General features: G+C 38.6%; 2 protein-coding genes across 2 annotated transcripts in view; both read left to right on the forward strand.

Annotated features, from left to right (window-relative positions):
• The window catches only part of LOC139713898 (uncharacterized), a 44,846-nt gene extending 23,256 nt beyond the window's left edge, over nucleotides 1-21,590 (forward strand). Inside the window, exons 2-4 of the mRNA XM_071625620.1 lie at nucleotides 19,953-20,197; nucleotides 21,036-21,544; nucleotides 21,582-21,590. Of these exons, the coding sequence (XP_071481721.1) occupies nucleotides 20,032-20,197; nucleotides 21,036-21,544; nucleotides 21,582-21,590 (684 nt within the window). The 5' untranslated portion in view covers nucleotides 19,953-20,031. The remainder of the gene's footprint in view (nucleotides 1-19,952; nucleotides 20,198-21,035; nucleotides 21,545-21,581) is intronic.
• The window catches only part of LOC139713895 (DENN domain-containing protein 2B-like), a 103,079-nt gene continuing 100,863 nt past the window's right edge, over nucleotides 21,517-23,732 (forward strand). Inside the window, exon 1 of the mRNA XM_071625617.1 lies at nucleotides 21,517-22,693. Within this exon, the coding sequence (XP_071481718.1) occupies nucleotides 21,626-22,693 (1,068 nt within the window). The 5' untranslated portion in view covers nucleotides 21,517-21,625. The remainder of the gene's footprint in view (nucleotides 22,694-23,732) is intronic.

Consider the following 23,732-nt stretch of genomic DNA (forward strand, 5'->3'; position numbering starts at 1 on the left):
CTAATTGAAAGTTTTTATAAAATTCTTTAAAGCAACCAGCTTTTTCTTTTTATCATGTGGTAAAAGACTCGTCTGGTAACTGCATGCATATAAAAGATTGTTGTTTAGAGTACTAGTAAAGTGGATTTACAGAGGGTAAATTATGTGACAATACACTCTTTCTTACCATTGAGTTATAGGCATATTTTGGCAGCCATTTTGAAAATCAAAATGGCTGCTTATATTGAAAAACATAATGATTCTTAAAACTTCAACTCAAGTATTATCTGAAAATGTATGGTGTTTGAAACAAATATCATTTTGAATTTTCGGCATCTGTGTCCTACATACCGTGGAATTGCCCATCAGTGAGAGTTTGAGCAAAATCGGACAATCCATTAAAAAGTTATGAATTTTTAAAGTTTCTGCTCAGTCACGGCTGGATGAAAAGACTACTATAGCTTGTGATGTCACATGAGTGCAACGATGTAAAGAAAGAATAAAGAAAATTCAACATATTTCCCCTTTTCTCGCATAATAAAAGAACACTCGACTTCTCTCTTTCAGAAGGCAGGGAGAATAATATTACCCTTAACATACGTCAGTAGCAAGTCGAAGAAATGTGCACTTTATTCAAAAAGTAAAGTTTTGTGAAATTCTCTTTTTATTTTCCGTATGCATGTGACATCATACACTGTAGTAGTCTTCTCTTCCAGCAGTGACTGCGCAGATACTTAGAATATTCGTAACTTTTCAACGGATTGTCTAATTTTCCTCAAACTTTCACTGATGTGTTCTACTACTATTGCTGCATTCTCTCAATCCACATGTCTGCGAAGGTGGACTTGTCCTTTAAGTTCAGAGTGAGGAGGGGAGGTGTGGCTTCTCTCCGAGTTCCCGTCAATCACTCTTGAGCTGTAAGTAGCATGCGCTTTGACTGCAGTGCGAGTGTTAATAGGAGCATGGTCTTTCAGCGAAGTGGTCTAAAAATCGCCCTAAACACCCAAAACACAATTGGAGGTCAATTCGTTCACACGACTGTTTCACTCCATAATTCTGGGAAAACGTGATTGAAAAACACCTCCTGACCGTCATTTGAAACACTATTGGAATCACAATTCAAATCCCCTTCCCTCAACGTGATTCCAGTTTGCATTCACATGGCAAGGATGCTTGATTTCAAACATGATTCTAGTGATGCATCAAGTTAGTTGTGTTTCAAATTAAGCATTTTCGATACGTGTGAAAGCAAGGAAAGATTCATTCCTGAGTGATTAAGAAGAGGTGTTTAAACAAAGGTAATCCGGTTGTTGCTGTAGAGTTCCTTTCTATGTTTACACTTTCAATATCAACTGTCAAGCACTGACCATATTTCAAAAGAATATAGCCTGGGAAATGAAACATGTTTATTATTCATCAGTGGAGCGCAGTGGTGCTTCTATTTCCTTATCAGGATAAAAGTATTGAGAGAAAGAAACAATGAAGAGGTAAAGGTTCATCAGAACATCAAGAACAAATTTATATTTAATCAGGAGTAACTCCTTTGTTCCCACAGAACTCGGTTTCCTGAGTGCGAATGTATAACAATCAAACATAGATCATATTTCAAGAGAAAATAGCCTGGGAAACCGAAAATAAAAATTTATCTTGTCATTACATTAAAGCAATTGAATGCTTACTTTCCTACTATATTGTAGAGAAGATACAGTATTAACCCACTGAGGACAGGCTGATTTTGAGACAACACACATTTCCCATAGACACCTGCCAGAGTATACATGTACTTGGGACTAGTCCTCAACGAGTTAGGAATATAAAACGCCCAAAGTTGGATACTGTCCTTTATTATGTCCTGATTTTATTATCCTATTATCTTGTTTAATATGCAGATTGTTTTGCTTCTCGTGGTAGCTTAATTGGAATTTGAATTATTTATCACTCGCAGATTATATTTTTATGTCACCTGGGTTGTATTCTAGTCGTAATAAGCACATGAAAACCACATTGCTAAAGTATTGAATTATTGAAGTTACTATGTCATCTGTGGATCTGGTAGTAAGGCATGATAAGCAAGAAAGACAAATTTATTCATTTATGATGATCATATTAAACTTTGGAACTTCCCTTTATTTTGCAGGACTCCTATCTTTAAGGTCTAGTCATGAATAATTTCATGGATAGAGCACTCATGCATTCCATTTAGCATTGTTTATTGATGATTTAAAAAAGGCATTCTATCCAATTGTCCATGAGATATTATATGTTTGTAGTAATTAAAAGGGTGTGTACAGTTCTGGTTGAGTTTTTTTTAGCTTTTAACATTTTGCGAGATATTCAGAAACCACTCTATGAGATGTAAGGGGGACTGCAGTTCTAAGGGGTATCAAAAGTTTATTCGATGAAAGTCGGTTTTGAAATGGCTGAGATATCTAAAAACAAGGTGAAACAAAGAGATCCTAATAAAGTTGTGGCATGTCGCCTTTTATTATTAGCACTTTTTTTGGATATCTCAGCCATTCGAAAACCAATTTTCATCAAATAAACGTTGAATCCTTCTTAAAATTACATGCTCTTTCATATTTCATAAGAGGCTTTTCATTATCTCACTTAAGAATGTTAAAAACACGAATCCCCACCTCAACCAGTACTGTACAGTTCCTTAACACAAAGTAAGTTTCCACTGTGTACCAGATAATTTGCCAAAAGAAGTGGCACAGTTAGCAAAAAGTGGATAAGAGTAAAAGACGGGATACATCCTTGCTTTTGACATTTCTTTGGCAGAATGCTCTACAATCTTTCTGCTCTTGGTGGCAGCTAAAATTGGTTGTCCTCAGGTAAACAGATAGAAAACTTCCTGTAATCTGCTGGAAGTGTGTCAAAGAACAACAGAAGTCTGGACCACGGGCCTCTCATCCATTTATTTTCACAATCTTTTGGTGGTTTCAAATTGGAGGGGTGTGCAGATAGGGATTGTAACATGATGATTGGATGGATGTCAGTAAAATAATTTTCCTGTGCATGTTTTATTGTCTTTTTTAACCACTTTATTTATTATCATTATTATGTTTATTATCATCATCATTATTATTGCTATCATTATTAATGATGATGATTATTATTATCATCTTCATCATCATCATTATTATTATTATTATTATTATTATATTATTATTATTATTATTATTATTATTATTATTATTATTACTATTATTTTTGTTATTATTCATTTTTCTATTTTCATTGGGGGAGGGGGTAATGTAATGCAAGATATTTTCATGACATGAAATTTTTGCAAATTGTCACTGGCATTCAATGCATACAAGTAGTTTCAAGACAAGAACTTCATCCCTCCCTCCCAATCTGTATGTGTTTCTTTGTTTGTTTGTCTGTATCATCCATAACATTAAAATCATAAACAATATTTACAATAGGACAGTAGAGAATATGACCTCAGTTCACAACATGACTCAAAGGTAAATAATGAAATCAAAACATAATGAAAAATGTATAAAGCATATCGCTTGTCGTAAAACTAACTGTGATGGATAGCCAATTTCTGATGTGATACATCTATTCTTCCATGGGGCCCATACGTGTATTCGGTGAAAAAAATAGTGAAACCTTAAATTTCAAATCATTCCCTCCACCAAGGATGAAGGATTCATTCTCTTTGCCATTTGTTTTTTGTTTGTTTGTCAAAAAGTTGTGGACAGATTGGGATGAAACTTGCAGGAAAAGTTGAAAATGACGCAGTATGACTGAGCTGGATATTGTTATGGATTTTTGAATTAAAAAAAAATCTTTTTGCAGATAGGGTCAATGAACTTGGGAGTTCAAGCTGTGCATTTGAGATTTGCATGTTATACGTGCTCTAGAAAGCGCATACTGTGTTTGGGCGAGGCGGTGTGCAGCTGGAAGCTGGTGACGTAGGCAAAAGGCTTCTATACAATGTAATTGGGAAATTGGACAATCTAGTTTAGGCATGATTGGTGGAAAGTACATTGTAGGTGCTTGGCGGAGTTCTGCACTATCAGAGTGCTTTTCTAGTTCTCGTCATGGTTATTTTGATGAAGTAACTTTCCACCATTCTGTTCATCTGATTTTACTGTGTTAATTTGTTAACCCCTGGTGTGCTTTGAGTGCTGATTGGCACAGAAATCCTTATATACACTGCAAAGAGATTGGTGTTAGATTTAATACCGCAGGTGTAAAACACAAACCAGTATCAATAGAGGACCACACAACAGGTGTAGAAAGAATGTTGTGATGGTGATTGAAAAGTGTTCACATCATGGTGTTAATTTGACACTGTAGGTCCTATTTTTGATATTGCACTGGTCTTAATTCAACAATGACACCACATGATGTTGATTTGACATTGCTGACCAGCATTAATTCAGTAGTATAACATCTGCCCAGTGTGAATAGGAGACCACACCAACTGGTGTCACTGTGGTCTATGTGTTCACATTTTTCTTTCAAAAATTAAATACTTTATCGGGAAGTTCTTGTTCATCTTGTTGGAGTTCAAAATCAACCAGAAGAACAGGAACTAATTACCTGTTGAAAAGAGTTTTATACTTGGAAGTGACACCCGAAGGTGTTGATTTAACACCACAAATGAACGTTGGAAATTTAACACCAGCTCAATGGTGTACATAGCATTGTACGCACTGTCCAAAGTCCATTGCCTACAGAGGGTGAATCTCAAGGTGGACATGGTTGTGAAAGTGTAATCAAGTCAATGTGACTATTAAATGCAGATTTACTGTACTCCAAGCTGTCATTTGCTCTGTTATGGCTCTAATAGCTTCCTGCACAATTGGATAATACGATGTGAAAGTAATGTTCATATTGAACGTGTATTATTACTTTCTGAGCTGTGTACTTGAAACTAAAGCTTTTGATAGAGAAAACTTACCATTGTGTACATTGAGAGTATTTATGGCTCTCACTTTTCATCCTTGCACAATGTCTGTTGTATGAAAACTGAAGGTGACAAGATACATTTGAAGGCTCATTTATATTTTATTGGATGGTAATGAATGGGATACAAGGGAATATTGCACGAGTTAGGGCCAATATTGCATGAATCAAAGATGAGTGCAGTATTGGCCCTATCGAGTGCAATACAGTATTCCCTCGTATTCCATGTATTAAAGGCACATGGTCCCAGTGGTTATAGTAAAATGCATACGCGGGCGCACGGCGCAAGTTTCCTATAGAGACCTGCGCTATCGACTCCTCTTTAGCGCTTACGCTGTGACCCATTTTCCCCGAGTCCGAAGAAGTCCAATCCACTGTACATAGTAGTGGTGCGATCACAGTTCAGCTCATGATTCGGCTGAGGGGGATGACAGCTTTTAGCTTTTTCTTTTTAAGAAGCACATGCACGCACCCTGGCATTACTACACTAACAGACTGCGTGATGTGCAGAGAAGACAACAAAGGCAATGTTACCTAGCAAAACCTACGCGCTTTGCTCTCGATAACAGCTCAACTTCCTCAACAGCAGTCTTCGTATCAATGCTAACGGTGATTGGCAGTATCATCAACAGCGCCCTCTACACTACTGGGACTATGCGCCTTTAAAGTCATCCAATATAATTATTATGTAGAGAGGACATAACTGTGAAGAAGTGTATACCATACTTTAACCATTGAGGACGGGCTGATTTTGCTACAACACGCATTTTCCATAGACACCTGCCAAGTATACTCAGGACTTGTCCTCAAGAGGTTACACTGTGAAGAAGTATAATATACTTTTTCTAGACTGTAGTCAAAACTGCATTGAAAAAAAGAGCAGCTCGCACTGTGCTTGCATATTTAAGATGTTTGCTTGCTTGTGAATTGTTAACAATTAAAGTACATACCAAGCTTTCGCCCACAAAGCAAGTGCTCGCGCAACTGAGGAGACGCTGGAATACGGGATATTATTGAACAGCCAGTAACTATGATAGCTAGCCTATGGAGGATTAATACATTTGCCGTGATGCATTTCAATCAATATGCTTTCATATTGAAAAGTAAAAATTGAGAGGACAACAATACACGTTTTTACCCCATCGAGGACAGACTGATTTTGCTTTTGATAAACACGCATTTTCCTTAGACACTCGCCCGAGAATACTTGGGACTCGTCCTCAAGGGGTTGATGTGCTGCTAAAACGTCCTACATAATACAGGATATTGTGACTGCAAAAAGGAACAACAAACAATTAGTTAAGAAATTTAGCTTGAATTGAAACTCATAGTACTGCAAACCAAATTGATGATAACACATTGATATCACCCAGTCACTTCCTTTGTCTCGCTTTTGTACTGGATGTCGAATGTTGACATCATTAATGATTGTGCAAGCATGCCCAGGATGAAGGGTGGAATAATTCCCGAACAAAGTGTTGATATCTCTTTAAGTTCCCTTGAGGTGTTGGATGGGTATCTCGCCTGTGTATTGTGTACGTATAGGTGACCACTGTACTGTGGCAGTAAACGCTCACTCCAACCAGGTGGTCTCGGAATAAGACTAGCCAACGACGCAAGATTACTCACTGACATTAGTAATCTGTCAGTCTAAGAATGGATGAACTCTCGTCATACCTGGCACCTATGTGCTGCCCCCCTCCCTCCCCCTCGCCCTTCTCCGTTCTCTCTGACGCAACCATTGACGACAAGAATTCCTGGTCGGGAGGAAACTTTGGATTTTTGTTGAGGGAGATGATCATGACGGAACTGGATGGTCCTATTTACAACGATATCGTTCCATGTGTTGTTTGAAGGTTTGCATGGTGAAGTAAATGAGGAAGAAAGATTTGCGGTGACACCATGTGTATGTAGTCCTTAATCGGATCGCTGTTTGGCAGAAGAGCCTAGAAAGAGGAGAAACGAAGAGGGAAGCGACATATGGGGGTTGTGAGGAGGGCAGAAAGTGAAGAGTGGGAGACAGTAATGGGCTAGAGGTTGAAGTTGCACTAGTGGAGACGGTAGAGAAAGGAACACAGAGAGTGGTAAGGAAGAATAGTGTGAGAATCAAGTAGGATGTTCGGACATCGTTAGAAGGGGAAAGATGAAATAGAAGGGAAGAGGAAGAGGAAGGAGTTGAATGTTGGAGAATCATCTATCTCCTATGTCCACGCTTCCCTCTTCGTTTCTCCTCTTTCTAGGCTCTTCTGCCAAACAGCGATCCGATTAAGGACTACATACACATGGTGTCACCGCAAATCTTTCTTCCTCATCGTTCCATGTGTTTCAGATCTGCTCGAAGAGAGTCTCAGGTGAACGAGTAGGATGATATGTTTGCCTATTCTCTGTGATCATCCCGACGTGTTCCTGCGTCCATGCCGTGAAGTGATCGAGGGAAGTAGATAAGGAAAAGTACCCATATGCGGACTGCTTACATTGCACGCAGTCGCCCGTACTGGTTTTGATTTGAGGTTCAGGAGAGAACAGTCAACATGCACGGATCGTCAACAGGAACTGTCAATATTAAACTCACTGCACGTTGTCAAAGGTATACAGAGTATATTGGGGTATCTCGCACCCCAGCATTATTGACGTAAGCATATGAGGTACCTATTAAGGTAGAGCCGGTGAAAAGCACAGTGCTGTTCGCAGGATTGCCTATGAGTTTTCTTTCGTGTCCATTCTTTGGCTATGATAGGAGAGAAATTTACTGGAGTTTTGTTTGGATATTAGTTTGCTTTTTGCTGGCTTGATAGCCACTTGTATTTCAAGGCCTTTAATATCCTCTGTTCTGGTACATGTATGCCATTTTATTACTGACAATTTGATGTACTGTATATTGTGGCAGAGCTTTAAACTGTGTATAAATCTTACATTTAAGTAGTTTCCCCAAACATGTACAAATGTGTGTGTTGTTCTCATCATTCTAAAAATGTGGAGATTGATCATGTTGACTACAAAGTTCTGTACATTCTGTTACAAAAAAAATTTAAAGTTTAAGGGAATTTTAAGAAGTCCTGAGTTTTGTGATCGATATCAGTGCATATTACCGTGGTGATGTGAGTAGACCTAGATCGATGTGTGTTTGAACATTGAATCTTTTTTTTTTCTGCTGGACTATGGTTGCATTTATCAACTTTCCCTTATTTAGGCATGTTTTGTTTCAGTAAAAAATTTCAAAAACATGTGTACAAACACCTTTTGGATAGTGTATCTCGAGTTGTTGCGTCATTAGTTGACTGTGTTGTGATTTGATGAGGAGGCCTTGAGACTGTGCAGCTCCATTGCTCAGTGTGACCCAAGGAGCGGAGATGTGTTGGTAGCAGTTGACATGGACAGGTCAGATCTACATGTATCAATTTCAAAACAACTGTGAGCTTATCATTAAACTCTACAAAAACATGTTTGCAATCACACTTTTTTGGGGGCATTTGATCAGAAGCACGTTTTTAACCCCATGATCAGAACAGCTTTGCATTCATCAACTGCCCCAAACTCCCTGAAAGTTGTTTGGAAATCTTAATTCTGCACTAGAAGTGAGTTGATAAATGCACCCTACCATGTACATTTAAAGTTCAAAACTAACTTTCTCAAGACCACACTTCATGTGGAGGCTAGCTTTCTGAGTACTTCTGTGAACAGGTATTTTGAAAAAGAATGAGACAAATTTATATCGTTGGAAAGTGCCAATCTTATAATTCAAATTAGAAAATGAGAGTTCAACCATTTTTTCCCCAGAATTTTGTGAAAATAGGTCACAAATGATGCATTTTGATGGTTGATTGCAGAATGCAGGGTTCTATACAGCTCTGCAGATTGATTTGATTATTGTTATTTTTGTGTGGGTGTAATATATTATTTCAAGTTTATAGATCATATCCTTGCTGTGAGGTGATTATTCAAAAGTCCCCTCATAGCACTGATAAAACTCTCAAACCCTCATCCCATACATACTGCTGTTTTTAGGTTACATATGTGGTGGTTTAATTAAACTACAAAACTTTTTTTTGTTGGTTGTTTTAATTCATCAAGACCAGAGAAATTGCTGGGAAGTGCCGACGTATTCCATTCCCTATTTATTTCGGGTGCTGTTTGTTATTCCAAAGGTTCGTTATTCCGAAGGTTCGTTTATCCGAAACACACAAATTCCCTATACCTAGAGGTTCGTTAATCCGAAAATGAAAAAGGGTTCATTAATCTGAAAATTTGAGGCCTTATTCTGAAGGTTTGTTATTCCGAAGGTTCGTTAATCCGAAAATAAAATAGGGTTCGCTATTCCGAAGGCTCGTTTATCCGAAATTGAAAAAGGGTTCGTTATTCCGAAGGTTCATTAATCCGAAAATGAAATAGGGTTCGCTATTCCGAAGGTTCGTTGATCCGAAATGATATAGGGTCCGTAACGAACCTTTGAAATAATGAGCTCTGTTTCATTTTTGGATTAACGAACCTTCGGAATAACGAACCTTATTTCATCTTCGGAATAATGAACCTTCGGAATAACAAACCTTCGGACTAAAGAACCTTCGGAATAACGAACCTTCGTAGTAACGAGCTGTAACCATTTATTTCATGAGTGTAAAGTTTGGCATGTCACTGTGATTCGCATACAGTTTCCCTATGGTCAAGCCGGTCAGCGGAATCTAGTCGCATTCACACGGACAAAAAAAAAGAGGGATAGCAATCTAATCCAAATACTGCAAGATTTTTTTTTTCACCCATTCCGACAGACAGAAATATCCCGCTAATTACCGATCACGATAATTTGTCAACCAAACTGCACAAGCCCAAAATCTTCCAAAATGGTGATCCTAGCCTCTGTGTTTGTATGCTGTTCTTTGTTCTTGTTTCAAATGACGGGATAAAATATCTCGAATTTTTTTGGCTCTAACTTTTAACAAATATCTCCTTGCCAAAACGTAGTTTCATGTTGCTTCACACTTGATCCACCACTTGTATAATTTACCCAACGTAGCGTTGCAATTTCTCTTATTCTTGTGTTTTCCAACTCTGTATAGTCAGGTGATCCCATCACTGCAAGCCCTTGAGGCTTTTAAGAGACACCTTTTTCTTTCACTTTTGACTTCACTTCTCTTTTCTTGTTCTTTTTTTTTTTAAGTCTGACTTTTTTTAAAAGTCTGACTTGTTACCACTTTGTTCTAGATGACCTATGTCATCCCTTTATGTATTATGTGTGAATTATGTTATATTTCATCTTTTTAACTGTATTATATTGTAAATGTTGAAAGAAATAGGGAGAGTTCTATACTCTCAATCAATCAATCAATCAAATTACGGTAATGATTCTAAAATAAACACAACATGTTTTTAGATTTGGATCGTGATGCTGATCACACTATTCAGTAGGATGTTCAATGTCCTGACAGGCAAAAATCTTGAGATTCGGACCATGATGTCAATCTTGAAATTTGCATTCCACTAATCCACTTCAGTGTGAATTCCAATTATAGTGCATGGAATGGGAAATGGCATTGTCAAGAGTCAACGTCAGCAATATTTGTGCATATTCTTTTGTTTTGATAACCATGCCAATGTTACACATGAGACTGGTGTTACTCTCCTGTACTTGCATGACATTGTTAATAATAGTTATTTGATATCCTAACCAGTTGACGCACCACATTTGTGGATAATGATACTGAAAAATGTACATGGTATATGTACAGTTGTTACGAGGCAATCAGACTAATAGGAAAAAAGTCAGCCATGCATATAAACACTTTTTCCATGGTGCAATGTGTATATGTATGTACCAGGTATCTTTCTATCATGATAAATGACCCAACAAATGAAGAGTCTGATGATTTGAGCATTCTGGATACATGAAAAATGAATTAAATGCAGGAAAGAGCTGTGAAGTGCATTTTGAACTCAGTATTTTCTTGCTTTCTCCTTAAAGCTTGTTATCTCAGCCAGACGTACCGGTACACTTGTAGAGCAGGGATAGATTTTTTGGACCTTTATTAGCAATATGTTTAAATACAGACAATAATCCCAATACAAAATCATGTGATGTGATAGGGCGTTTTTCAGACATTATTTTTCCATTGATTATCATTCTATTATTATTATTTTTTCTTTTTACAATGTTGTTCTTCCCTTTGGTTTCCAGCCATGATTTCTTCCCCAACTTAATTCTTCTTGGCACATACAACGTACATGTAAACAGTAAGAACTAGCACTTGTTTGTTGGCTTGTTTATTTGTTTGTTTTCAGCTATAATTTGTTGAAAATACTTTGCTGAGCAGCATCAAACCACTTGATTGGGCTAATTTGAATTCTTCTATACAGGGACACCTGAACTAAACTATTGTTTACTTTTGCACAATTCATACAAATTTTATACCAAAAACAACAGCGACCCATCAAATCCCCCAAATCACTTTCTGTGATTTAATGCTGTTCAGTATCTTTTGAACATAGATTCTATCATTGATGCTACAAATGTAGTATTTGATAAGGCAGATTAAAAGCTTCTGTTTCATTTGAACCTCATAAATGTTGATAATGTACAGTACCAGAAGCTTACATATTGGTTGCAGAATTGTAGGCCTATCTTAAACCTGTAAATTCCTGAATTTATAGCTGAGCCTGAAATTGGCAACATGTTCCTACTTCAACTCAGATATTTATACATTTTTGTGTGTGCAGATTATCACATTGCATTGCGTATAGTGATATTAGAAATTTTTTGTTGTTGTATCCTCACAGAATTACCAATTTTTGCAGTGCATTGCCTAAATAATCTGGGATGTGTATAAATGAGACTACAGGTGAATTGGACTACTGTAGGGCGTATTTACTATCTCCCCTACTACTGTACCCCCACTTCAATTGGTTACTATGGGATGTATGTAAATGGGACTCCAGGTGAAAGATAAAAATCTAAAGCATTCATCTTGACATAAGCTACATTGTGGGTTCAAAGTGCTCCTGTTATCACATATCAATCAGTGTGTGTCTCCAGGTGTGTTTCTTAACTCTTCAGTCCCCACAAACAAGATGTTTAACCTGTTGAGGACGAGTCCCCAGTATACTTGGGTAGGTGTCTATGGGAAATGCAAAATCAGTCCATCCTCAATGGGTTAATACACACTAGGTAACTTCATGTTTGAATGATGTGGTATGAAGTACCACAATGATTTGTTTGCACCATTCTCATACTCCATACCATGGTGATAGGTACATGTATTGTGGTCATTCAATTGGTGCTAACATCACAATCCGTAGTAATTCTGGCCCAAAAGTACACCTTTCTGAGATAGGCGCTGTGCATACGCATCTCCCGTAGGGAAAGGACCTGAATTTATTCACATAAACACATTCAACATGTGTTTCATGTGACTTTATGCAGGATGCTGGTTGCCATGGCGATGCAGATATTTTGAAACAGCGTGCCCAAAAACAGAACAAATGTGCGGATGCATGTCACCTTTAAAAATAGAGAGATCAGATCTCTATTGTCACTGACTCAATAGCACTATGATATCAAAAGGAACCTATAATTAGTTGATCCATCTGTTATAAAATACTGTAGCATAGATTGATAACTGAATGAATTAAGAATTGTTTTGATAGAGGTATATGATGGTATAAAAGATCAATGGAGTGTTTCTTCCCCGAAGTTCTCAGTATAGTATCACTTCATACTGGTAGGAAAAACCAAATTAAAGGGGGAAACATATTCCCCTGCAATAATGTGAAGCATAGGATGTCAAATCAAATCACATGAAAGATTGGTTAATTACAGGAATTTTGAAAAGCTTTAAATATGCTCATATCGAACATTTTATAATGTTCCCTTGAAAAATTTGCTTTCATTTCTGTTGTCTCTCCATGTGAAATTGTACAGTCGTTGTTTTCTTTTTAAACACTCAATATTTTAGAGGTTGTCGTCCTTTGAAATGAGTCTGCAGTCACCACTGCTTTAATAGTTGGGATAACTATCTATACTATGTCCCTTTGAATACTGGAAAGAAATTTCACTCTGACACTTCCGATTCCTGATGTTATGATGGTGACTTTTCTTGCAACCACAACTTTCATGCAGGGTGTTCAGACGCAAAAAAAAATGTATACTAGAAAAATATAGCTATAATACCAAAATGATATAGTTATATGATTAATTTATGCGTCTGAACGCTGACTAAGGAAACAACGTACAAAGCATCTGAACGTATAGCGACCATAGAACGGTATAACTGGGCGGGGCTTAATGGGAGCACGCACGAAAGGTGACCCCATAGCTGTCACTCATGACCATAACAGCATGCGCAGTGGGAAACCGCTCATCTACACAACGTTTTCTAGAATGGTTGAGATTAGGCCAAAAAAAAAAAAATTGTTGCATTGGCATAACCCGCCCGACCCTAAAAATTCCGCGGACTCCATGTTTTTTTATTTTTTTTTTTTGCTATCGATATCAAATATCTTGTTGATTGCGATCGTGATCGGATCGCACAAACCCGGAAGTGGAAACGGCTCTGGGGATATCGGATGTACGAGGGAGAGATCTAGCGCCTTGCATAAGCCTTCCTTGATCAGTACGTCATCTATTTCCAACACGGACGCGTACTCTAACAAGATTTATTCAGTGTATACGTAGCATTCAGACTGCGATGTATTGTGCACAGTTTTGCCATAGGTTTCTTGTGTGGAGAACTTACACGAATCTATATATGTGGACTGTAATAGAGATCGCCATGTGCGATGAAAAGATCATACATATGGGTCAATTTGCATCTATCTTTATATCTAAGTCAAAATAGTAAAATATGAAGTGAAAACACTCAGGATAGGGATTTCAACATCTTTAAATTCTGTGAAGGGGTATAATTCTAGTAATATCGGCCTCATAAATGATTTGTAGAATAGATGAACACAGCACATTCGGTGCAGCAGTTGTAACTGTTTAGTGAGCAGGAGTTTTACACGTAAAATGCAGGTAGCAAAAAAAAAAAAAAAAAAAAATCCGCCCGACCGACCCTATTTGAAAATCTCATGTTACGCCAATACAACTTTTTTTTTAGTACGTTGCCATGGTAACGGCATATTATGGGCAAAAATGGGTACAAATCTTGCGTCGCGAACTACTTCCTCAGTTTTCAACCGATTCCCATAAAACTTGGCACAGATGTGTGCCTTGGGTTGTAGATGTGCAAGACGTATTTTTTGACAGTACCCAAAAGTACGTTGCCATGGTAACGGCATATTATGGGCAAAAATGGGTACAAATCTTGCGTCGCGAACTCCTCCCACAGTTTTTGATCAATTTTTATGAAATTAGGTACAGATGTTCATCTGAATATGTTAATGTGCAAGACACATATTTCCGCAGTGGCAAAAAGTGCGTTGCCATGGTAACGGCATGTTATTGGTAAAATATAGGGCAAAATGCTTCATGGCAAAACTGCTTCATCAGTGTTCTTCCAATTCTCCTGGAATTCATATTGAATGTTTGTCTTAGGATATAGGTCAGCATGACACATTTCTTGACAGTGACAAAAAGTATGTTGCCATGGTAACAGCAAAATGATGGAAAATTTTGTGTTGCAAACTACTTCCTCAGTTTTTGCCCAATTTCCATGAAACTTGGTACAGACGTGTGCCTTTGGTTGTAGATGTGCAAGACGCATTTTTCGATTGTACCCGAAAGTACGTTGCCATGGTAACGGCATATTAATGGCAGAAGATCAAGGAAAGATCTTGCGGATTTAACTACTTCCTCAGTTTTTTGACCAAAGCTTATCAAATGTTGTTTTGACCAAAGCTTATGAAATGTTGTTTGACGGGGGTATAACCAGTCGCTGTAGCGACATTTCTAGTTTTTTTGGCCTTAGTGTCTGAACAGTCTGTCGGCTGTAGGATGATTCTTTGTACGTCGTTTCTTTATCAAGTTTTGGTATAAACTGGCTTGTGTCTGAATAGGGGGATATTGCTATTGGCACTGGAAGTAGCGTTGTTATGGCAGCTAGCTCATACATATACTGGTACATAAATTTGTAAGCATATTTTTTTTTTTCCTCTGCCAACCTGTACTTGCTTCATGCGATCATGTGATAAATATCCCATAAATGACAGACAGTAGTTCACCATATTCATCTGACATTTTAGAGCCTGTTTATTATCCTGTGAATCATATGGGTATGCAGTATGTACACAGTCTTCGTATATCGTACAATGTAGGTCTATGGTGTGAGGTACTACCCATTCAAAACACTGGGCCCTGTAACTTGAAACCTTGCAATTAATCACCCACCAAAGGAGCAGCTGATCTTTCTTACATAAATTCACCAGTCAGAGTTGAAAGTACAGTATTGTGTGGAATTGATAGTGACTGCTGTAGACATGTGACCTGCATTTGACTGCTGTGTCTCCATGTTAAACATGGTCATTGGGGCAGGCTTTTTTGAATGAATTGATTTGGATTATGATTTGATTTTAATACGTGGCTGCCAAGGAAGTAAGGGATGCTTGTCTCTTCATTTGTTGCCTTAGGACTGTGTACACGTAATGAATGGTAGCTGTGAGTATTCAATAGGCTTTCTTTAATGATACATTGTTTACTCCTTTCATTGTTTCACTTCTTTGATACATGAGACTGAATCTGGGCAATTTGTGTACATGAACCAGGTCAATTGCCACATTTCACATTTGATGAATTACTTTGGAACATTGTAAGCAGGGAAACAAATAGATGATTATTATCTTGCAATCTTTATATGTGTTATATTCATGCCAATGAGAAACCAAAATTAGCATATAATAGATTGGATAATGTGTAATTGACTCCTTTTTATATTAGTAGGCATTTATGTATATAAATTCAATACAAAACTACATATAGTCATGCCCGAGTAAAAATTGTTTAATATGGAAAGACTATAAAGAGCAAGTGTCTCATGATTAAACCTTGTTTCAGTTTTTACTTATTGGTAGTATCAGAACCTCTCAGTGTTTCTGTCCCAAATGTACTTTTGCAACAATTTGATTTCAGCTGGAAATAGTCAGTTGTTTTCAGTGTACTTTCATTATCAGAAACAAATTAGGTAGGTTCCTCTCTAATATCAGACTGTCTTTTTAGATTTGGTACCTTATCAAATATCTATCGGTAAATATTTGTATTTTTCCTTCAATTTGATGTTATATATACCTGCTTGTTTTTATGAAAACATGTAATATATCAATATTATGAAATGGGTTCAAGAATGTAGCCAATAGGAAGCGCTGAAATGAGTCACATGGGCGTTGTTTACTTTAGTACCATTGCACTGTGTGTGTTATCCTATGGTAAATTGCCGATCGTCACTAGCAGTGCGCACTCAATCAGTTGTTAAAAGTGCGTCGCGCGCTACTATACGCGCTGTCAATCCTGTAAACAACTTCTAGTTCGGGCTGCCGGTCGGCCTTTCTTGTGTGCATATCATAACATGTGTGGCGTATGTATACTTATAATACGTACAGTACTTATATGTGCGGGATTTCCGAGTGCGACGTGCGTAAATGTTTGGGACGAACATCTTCGGACATCTTGATCCACAAAGGTACGTGAAAAATGCTGTTAGTTTCGACCCATTTTATAAAACAAATGATGCACAGGATTATTTTGTGGCGTTAGTGGAGATGCAGCTCACTCTCGGGTATTTACAATGTAGTGCAACATGCACTCGGCTTCGCCTCGTGCATGTTTCACAATTGTAAATACCCTCGAGTATGCTACATCTCCACTAACACACTCTATCCTGTGCATCATTTGTATATTACAATATGTTTTATCATTTCATTCCCAGAGAGTATGATCACTAACAGAGGTGTTTGTACTTTATTGAATAATTTCCAGTCATGGACAGAGTTTCCTTCATGTGCAATTTACTCCAAAAAATATGAGAGTCAGTGAATATATGTCACAGCTGTTTATGTTGTACCAGGATAAAAAAAGAAGAAAAAAAGAAGAAGGTATGTTAACTACACAAACCACATAGTACACACACTGTAACTGGCCTCTTCATTCTTTTTTTTTTTCTGACATAATATAGAAAGTGACACACTGAAAAGGATTTAAGCGTAATGACCTTTAGTGCCAGTCATAGTGACATAGCTTTGCCAAGAGCTCTCCAAGTTGTACAGCCCCACCCCCTCTTTTGTTACCTTTAAAGAATTAAAGGTGAAGTTCACCATCTACAGGCTATTTCATTCTAATCATATATTCCGGTAGCAGTAATTGGCAAGTGGTAGTAGATTATTTTTGTTGAGGAAATTAGTGTTCTTGATACTTCCTTCAGATATTCTTTCAGTTTTTGATTATCAAGACATCTGTAACTTTTACTACTTCTGAAAGATGATGTCATGAAATGAAATGATATCATGTCTGACATCACTTTCCAGCATTGCTTTCGGGGAAGAATGGAAAGTGATAAGAGCAGTTTGAATAATTCAACATGACACCCAATTTAAAGCCGCCTTTCATGAAAAGTTCCTATGATAGCAACTATTCCTGGAATGACAATTGCCATGGTGACCATAAAAATACAGCTTCCTTGGCTGTTGCTATGAGAATTTGCCATTCCAGCAGGAGTTGGTAGTGTATCCTAACATCTTTTTAAAATGGGACCAAGATAGAGCATCTTCAATGTCAGAATTACAAGAATTCTATTCCTGTGTGAGATCTCACATTAATCATTGTAGTATGCATTTTATGAAAACTCTCAGGAGATTTTTAAATAATCTCTTCCAAAATTAACAAAGGTTTTTTTTTTTCTTGTGAATCACATATCCCAAGATATGCTCAAAACTGTGCAATGAAGTTTTAGTTTTACTGCCTATTTGTGGTGAGAAATGGAAGTACCATTAGTCTTTTAATGGATGTGGAAGTACTTTTTGTCTTTTAACCCATTTCCTACAGGAACCTGGTGGCCTGGGGATTTCAGAATTTAATATGGAATGAGTTAACGTGTCTGTATGTGCAGTCTATCAAAGACATAGCCCATTTGATACTTGGTGAAGTAAAGGCATGTTCTGCTTACACCATACATTTGTGAAGTTTGTAATTTTGCAAATTTCGCGAGTTGGGTTCTGTTCACTAATTTAACAGCATGCAAAAATATGAATTATGATCCTGGCGTGAATTTGATGTGCACATGCACACAGCCTTATTTTTGTATTATGGATAGTCCATGATGACAAATTTAGCCATTTGCAAAATTTTTGAGAACTCCCAATTTGCAAAACAACAACAACAACAACAAAAATGTGAACAGTAGTTGTAATTGTTTCTAGACTAAACCATCTAAAGTTATGGTTTATTGAGAAAAATAGCGACATCTTCTTTTGGAATGTAATATCAGGCTTTATTGCAAAATTTTTATATGGTCGGATGTTTTGTGATAAAAGCTGACCTACTCATAAACATCAAATGTGATAACTCAAACATTTTTAGATCACTGCTCCCAATGGTAAACAATATCTTTACGAGTAAAAACATGAATTGACCTTTCACTTTAAGGCATAAGCCAGAGAGTGCGTCCACCCCAAGGCCTACAGGTGTATGTGAAATAAGGAAAAGAGTTAGCTAGTCATTTGTGTACAAGGCGAGTGGTCCAGTCATTTCAACCAGGAAGTCTATTGATACGTTTACTGCGATTGGCATTGCTTTTCATTGTAACCGCCAGCTATTAACTGTGCACATAAAGGATGTCAAAGCCCTCTATCATCTGTTTAATGTTGAATACTTTCGGTGTTGACGTTTACGGAATAGTCTTCAGTGGCATATTCACACATGTACAGCTGTGCAGTCGTAAGTATCCATTTCTAACACACGGAGAGAGTGAACGTTTATATTGCACAGGCGGCTGGCCGACTTTGATCTAACATTGTCTAAAAAATGTACCTTGGTTTGTTTGGACTCGACTGGAATGTTGTAGAGTCTGTTTGGACCCTCTCACCTGGCTTGACGGAGGCTTTTCTCAAAGTGTGCCGTGGTGATTGTGGTTTTGGTATGTTAATTGCCAAGAATGATTTCGATGAATGTCTGCTGTAAAAATGGACAACTTTACTTTCGTGAGTTTCTTGCTCTTCCAATTGCAGAGATCAAAACTTGTTTTATAATCATGCGCATGAGAGTACTAAGTATTATCATTTTCATGTTGGGTCAGTAGATCACGACATTTGTTCAAATATTGACACTGTCAATTAGTTGAGGTTTTACAGAATTCTTATTTCTGATGTCAAACTGTCTTGTTTACTAATGGGTAGGCTCTATTAAAGGAAACACAGAAGACATCTATCATGCAAGAAGCTGTATTTCCTCTCCCTTGTGTTGAATGTCTATTGCTGCAATTTTCAAGTCAAGTACTAGTAATACTTTGTATTTAAATCATTTTTTTTTGTTAACGAATGTGATGATGTCCACTTTCCGAGCTTCCACTGACGTGTGTTACTCAGTACAGGTCTTGACATTAGTGGCCCACATTCCTGTGGGCCACTAAAGATTGACGTTGAGCCACCAAATTTCCAAAAGAGCAATTGGTTGAGCAGTCCTTGTTGGCACTTCTGATTGAAAATGGATTGGTATGCTTCTGTTCGTTTTGGGCAGTACATTTTTTTACTCTATTCCACCGACATTTCAGCTGTGAAGATTCTGGTGGCCCGAATGGGCCACCAGTGGAAAAAGTTAGTGTCAAGTCCTGTTAGTATGTTTTTGCATTAAAAAAATTGTCTTGTCACCCAAGTATTCATGTAAAACAACCATGTCTGTCTAGTAGGTAGTCATGTTGTTTTGCTATTAATGTGTTAAACCGTTTTGCATAATATTCACCCATTCACCTGTTACCTTCGGAATGGGGTGATTGCCCCTTAGCTTCAAACTCTGAGATATCGTTTGAAATAACTGATATTATGACAGCTATGTATAATATATTTGATTGAATTATCTTTTAAAATTTATATTTTTATGTGGTCTATTTCTCTTTCTCATACTCCTGGTCTTCATGCAGATGGTTTGCCGTGTGTCTGAAGTCATGATGACTCGTTCGTCCATTGACTGAGGTCACTCATGTGGAGGGTAGGTGTGTCATGACAACGCAGATGACATCACCGGTGACATCACAGCCTGTAGCCAATCACAGGCCTCCGCCGCTTGCCGACAAACCAAACGGCCGTCCATGCAACCTGAAGCTGAACTTTGAGGATGGGCAACTGCGGAAGAGAATTCATATGTTTGAGGAGATCTCACACAAAGGTAATCTTGTTCCTTGAAGAAGTTCAGAGAAGAAGCGATAATTCAAGGAAACTTTGTACCAATATTTGGATTATTAGGATATTTAGTATGTTATGTAACTACAAAATTTTGCACAAGCAAACAAGGCGATACATTTGTACATCTGCAGTATAGCCTCTCACACCCTGATGGGCATTGCGTGATTGCACTTGTGTAGTCAGTGTGAATAATATGCAGATAAAGTTGGGCCTCATCAGAATTATGATTGATGAAAGGTTGTATGGATTTCCCACAGACATTACCACAATGGTAAAACAAGAAATGGGCTACTAATAACATGTATTTTGTTCTCAGGAGCTCTGTTTGCAGTATGATGCTAAAAGAATAGCAAAGAAAATGGGATTCCATCAGGATTCGAAATCAAGACCTCAGTCTCAGGCTCAGTCTTAGACTCAGTTGGTGAGATCATTGGTGTAGCAATCCATAGATCTCAAGTTCAAATCTGACAGAATCCCATTTTCTTTGCTCGTTTTTCATTCATGAATTACATATTTTGTCAATTTCCCTTTGTTTGCAATGAAATACTTGTCTGTTCTTTTTTTAATAAAAAGAGGAAAAGTCTTGCATGATTTGTACTCTTCTGTTTTTGCCAATTCTTTCATTGAGTAAATTTTGATGCCATACCCATTCATCGCCAGGGAAATAAGTTCTAAACAACTTCACCCAGCTGATGCGCCGACCTGGCTCCAACACCAAGCTAAATCCCATTGCATAACAAAGACTGTGACATCATTACTTCGATACTCTATTTTCCCCCATCCTTTCAGCTGCTATTGTTGCTTCTCTCTTATTCTTTCAGATGAAAACAGTAATGGAAATGGAAATGGAAATGGAAATGGAAATGGAAATGGAAATGGAAATGGCCTGTGGTGCAGGCAGCCACGGGTGGTCAGTCCGGAGCAAAAGCGCTGGACGCAGTTGGACATCACCAACAAGGAGCCCAGTGGCGGCAGCAGCAGCAGAGAAGTGCTGAGAAAGAAGACCGCTCAGCAGACCATGCACGGCTACAAACGAAGCCCTGTGTCTCCGGGGGTGCAAAGGGCCCTTGTCCCACCAAGGAGGAGGGTGGAACTGAAGGTACCAGTGTGCAGATCGCCTGTCAACGGGAGGAAGATACCGGTCATAAGGCAGGACAACCTGTCGCCAGGTGCGGGCGATGACAGCGTGAGGAACTCGGTGCTTGCTCTTGTGAGTGCTTTTGAAAACGGAAAGTCGCCTTTGGGAGGCCCTGCGAAGAATCAGACCAAGACGCTCCAGTTTGCGGACAGAAAGAAGGCGGGGAGGCGGAACAGTGATACCATCAAAGTGGTTCCTAATGGTGGAACTGCTCCTGAAAACGGGACAGGTCTTTTAAAGCCGCCTCCTCTTCACAAGAGGAAGTCACGTAGCATGGACAGCTTGGTGCAGGAATTTGAAACGGTTGCTTCTGAACTGACACAAACCAATGTCAAGGAGAACCAGGAAGAAGAAATAGCAGCTCCTGATAAACCTGAAAGAACTTTTGCGCAGGATATCTATGATCAGAGTAAACTGAAGCCGGATGGTCAGATAAACTTTGACAGTATCCGACGTAAGCGATCGATGAAACGGGTGTCGAGGCCTCGCGCGACGTACGAAGACAGGAACACTATTTTGTTTTTAAAGGAGACCCTGTCGAATGGGCATCCCACTGCAGCGGATGAAGCGCACAAAAAGCAGCGGTCGCAGAGCGCCAAAGTAACGAGCGATCGCGCTGAGTACGAGCAAGTAGCAGAGGGCTTTGTGCCTGGCAGCAGCTGCAGCAGAAACTGTAATCACAATGGTGAGATGGAAAGGGAGAAAATTGACAGGACTGCGTTTGGTTTCGATCAAGGAACAGAATTTTTCCCTTCATCTCCCAAGGACTACCACGACACAGTGGTAGTGGAGAACAACAATCGGAGCTCTTTTCTGGATGTCTTAAAATCACCCGTCAGTAGGAGACCAAAATTACCCACACCTCCTCCTCCTCCTATGCACACAGCTTTGCCGTCATCTCTGGTTGATGCGAAGTCCGATGCTGCCCCACGCTTTCCATCTCCTCAAACCAAGGGTGTCATTCCTGTAGCGTTGCCAAGTGATACAAGCAAATTCAATGGAATATCCTCAGGGAATACCTCCAACCATCAGCTAAACCTTGGTGTCCATACCACCCAGGACCGCGTAGAGTACATGTCCCCCGAATCGCCGCGTCGCATGACAGACAGCGCCCTCATCCAGAGCCTCTCGCCCAGATCGGTGCGAAGGAAAGGCCACCCGAAGAAGGATTACTCGCCCGCTCAGGCCGAATATGCAGAGCCGATCACCATCAAGAGGTCCCTCAGTGACGAGAGCTTGGAGACGCTGCGCAGACAATCTCCAGTTCTCGACAACCAGGGCTACTCTGTACCTGGCAGCCACCTGTTGGTACCGTCAAAGGCCAACACCCTCAGGCCAAAGGTAAGGTCAGAGTTCATAGGTCAACACATGCTTCCTTTCTCGCATAATGCATCCAACAATTGTTCGATTTTGATATGTTTTGATCAGTATAACAATGTCTATGTCCTAATGACACTTTTTTTTTTCATCGACTTGAACGTATGATTGCTGTTTCTCCCCCCCCCCCCTTTTTTTTTTGTCCACCCTGGGTTGTTTGGACTGAATGTGTGCCTGCTCATGCATGGTTTGTATGATAGCAATTAAATAGGAATGATTTTTGTTCCTGTCAGTGTATACAGGCTTGCATCTTGGATGGTGGAGCATCTTCATAAAGAGTGTACATTTCTTGTCATGTGAATGCAATTACCTGACACATATTAGCACTCCTTGCTTTTATTTTTGTCACTGATCCTTGCCAATGGCTTAATTATTCAAGCATATATAATTTCTCCATTTTTGCAGAAAATTAAAATGATGTGGCCAATGATATTTTTAGTGCCCCTTTGATATCGTTACAGATGATATACGTCACAGTTTACTAATGCACTCGCATTTTATCATGAATTTGACACAAATATCATATGCACGCCTCTTTCATATGATTTAAACGTGTCATGTTTAGTTTATGTTCAGATCATGTTTAATTTTTCATGCAATGCAGTCGACATTGTACATCACAATAACAATTGCACAAAAAAGGTAATAACATGAAAGCTTCAAAGCCACCCCAGAATTGTACTAGAGGAGTGTTTTTCAGTGTGTGTGTGTGTGTGTGTGTGTGTGTGTGTGTGTGTGTGTGTGTGTCTGTGTGTCTGTGTGTGCAACAAATGGACATTAATGTTAAAGTTAATATAGTGAAATCAGCAGCTCATAGAAGGGACATATGTTGGAATTAGGATGAATTAGAGTGTGGAGTAGTTTGCCAGTCGGCCAAGTGTTGCATGTAGGTAGTAATGCAATATTTCTGAGGATGAAGATCATACAGATGTTGTACCTGGTAATAGTTTAGAAGCAAGACATGGATTTTTCCAGCACTGTAAAATCAAAGTCCATTCCTGTG

This window comes from Diadema antillarum, unplaced genomic scaffold (assembly GCF_040938485.1).
Source record: "Diadema antillarum isolate AM-2024a unplaced genomic scaffold, OU_Dant_1.0 seq00002092_RagTag, whole genome shotgun sequence".
Taxonomy (NCBI): Eukaryota; Metazoa; Echinodermata; class Echinoidea; order Diadematoida; family Diadematidae; genus Diadema; species Diadema antillarum.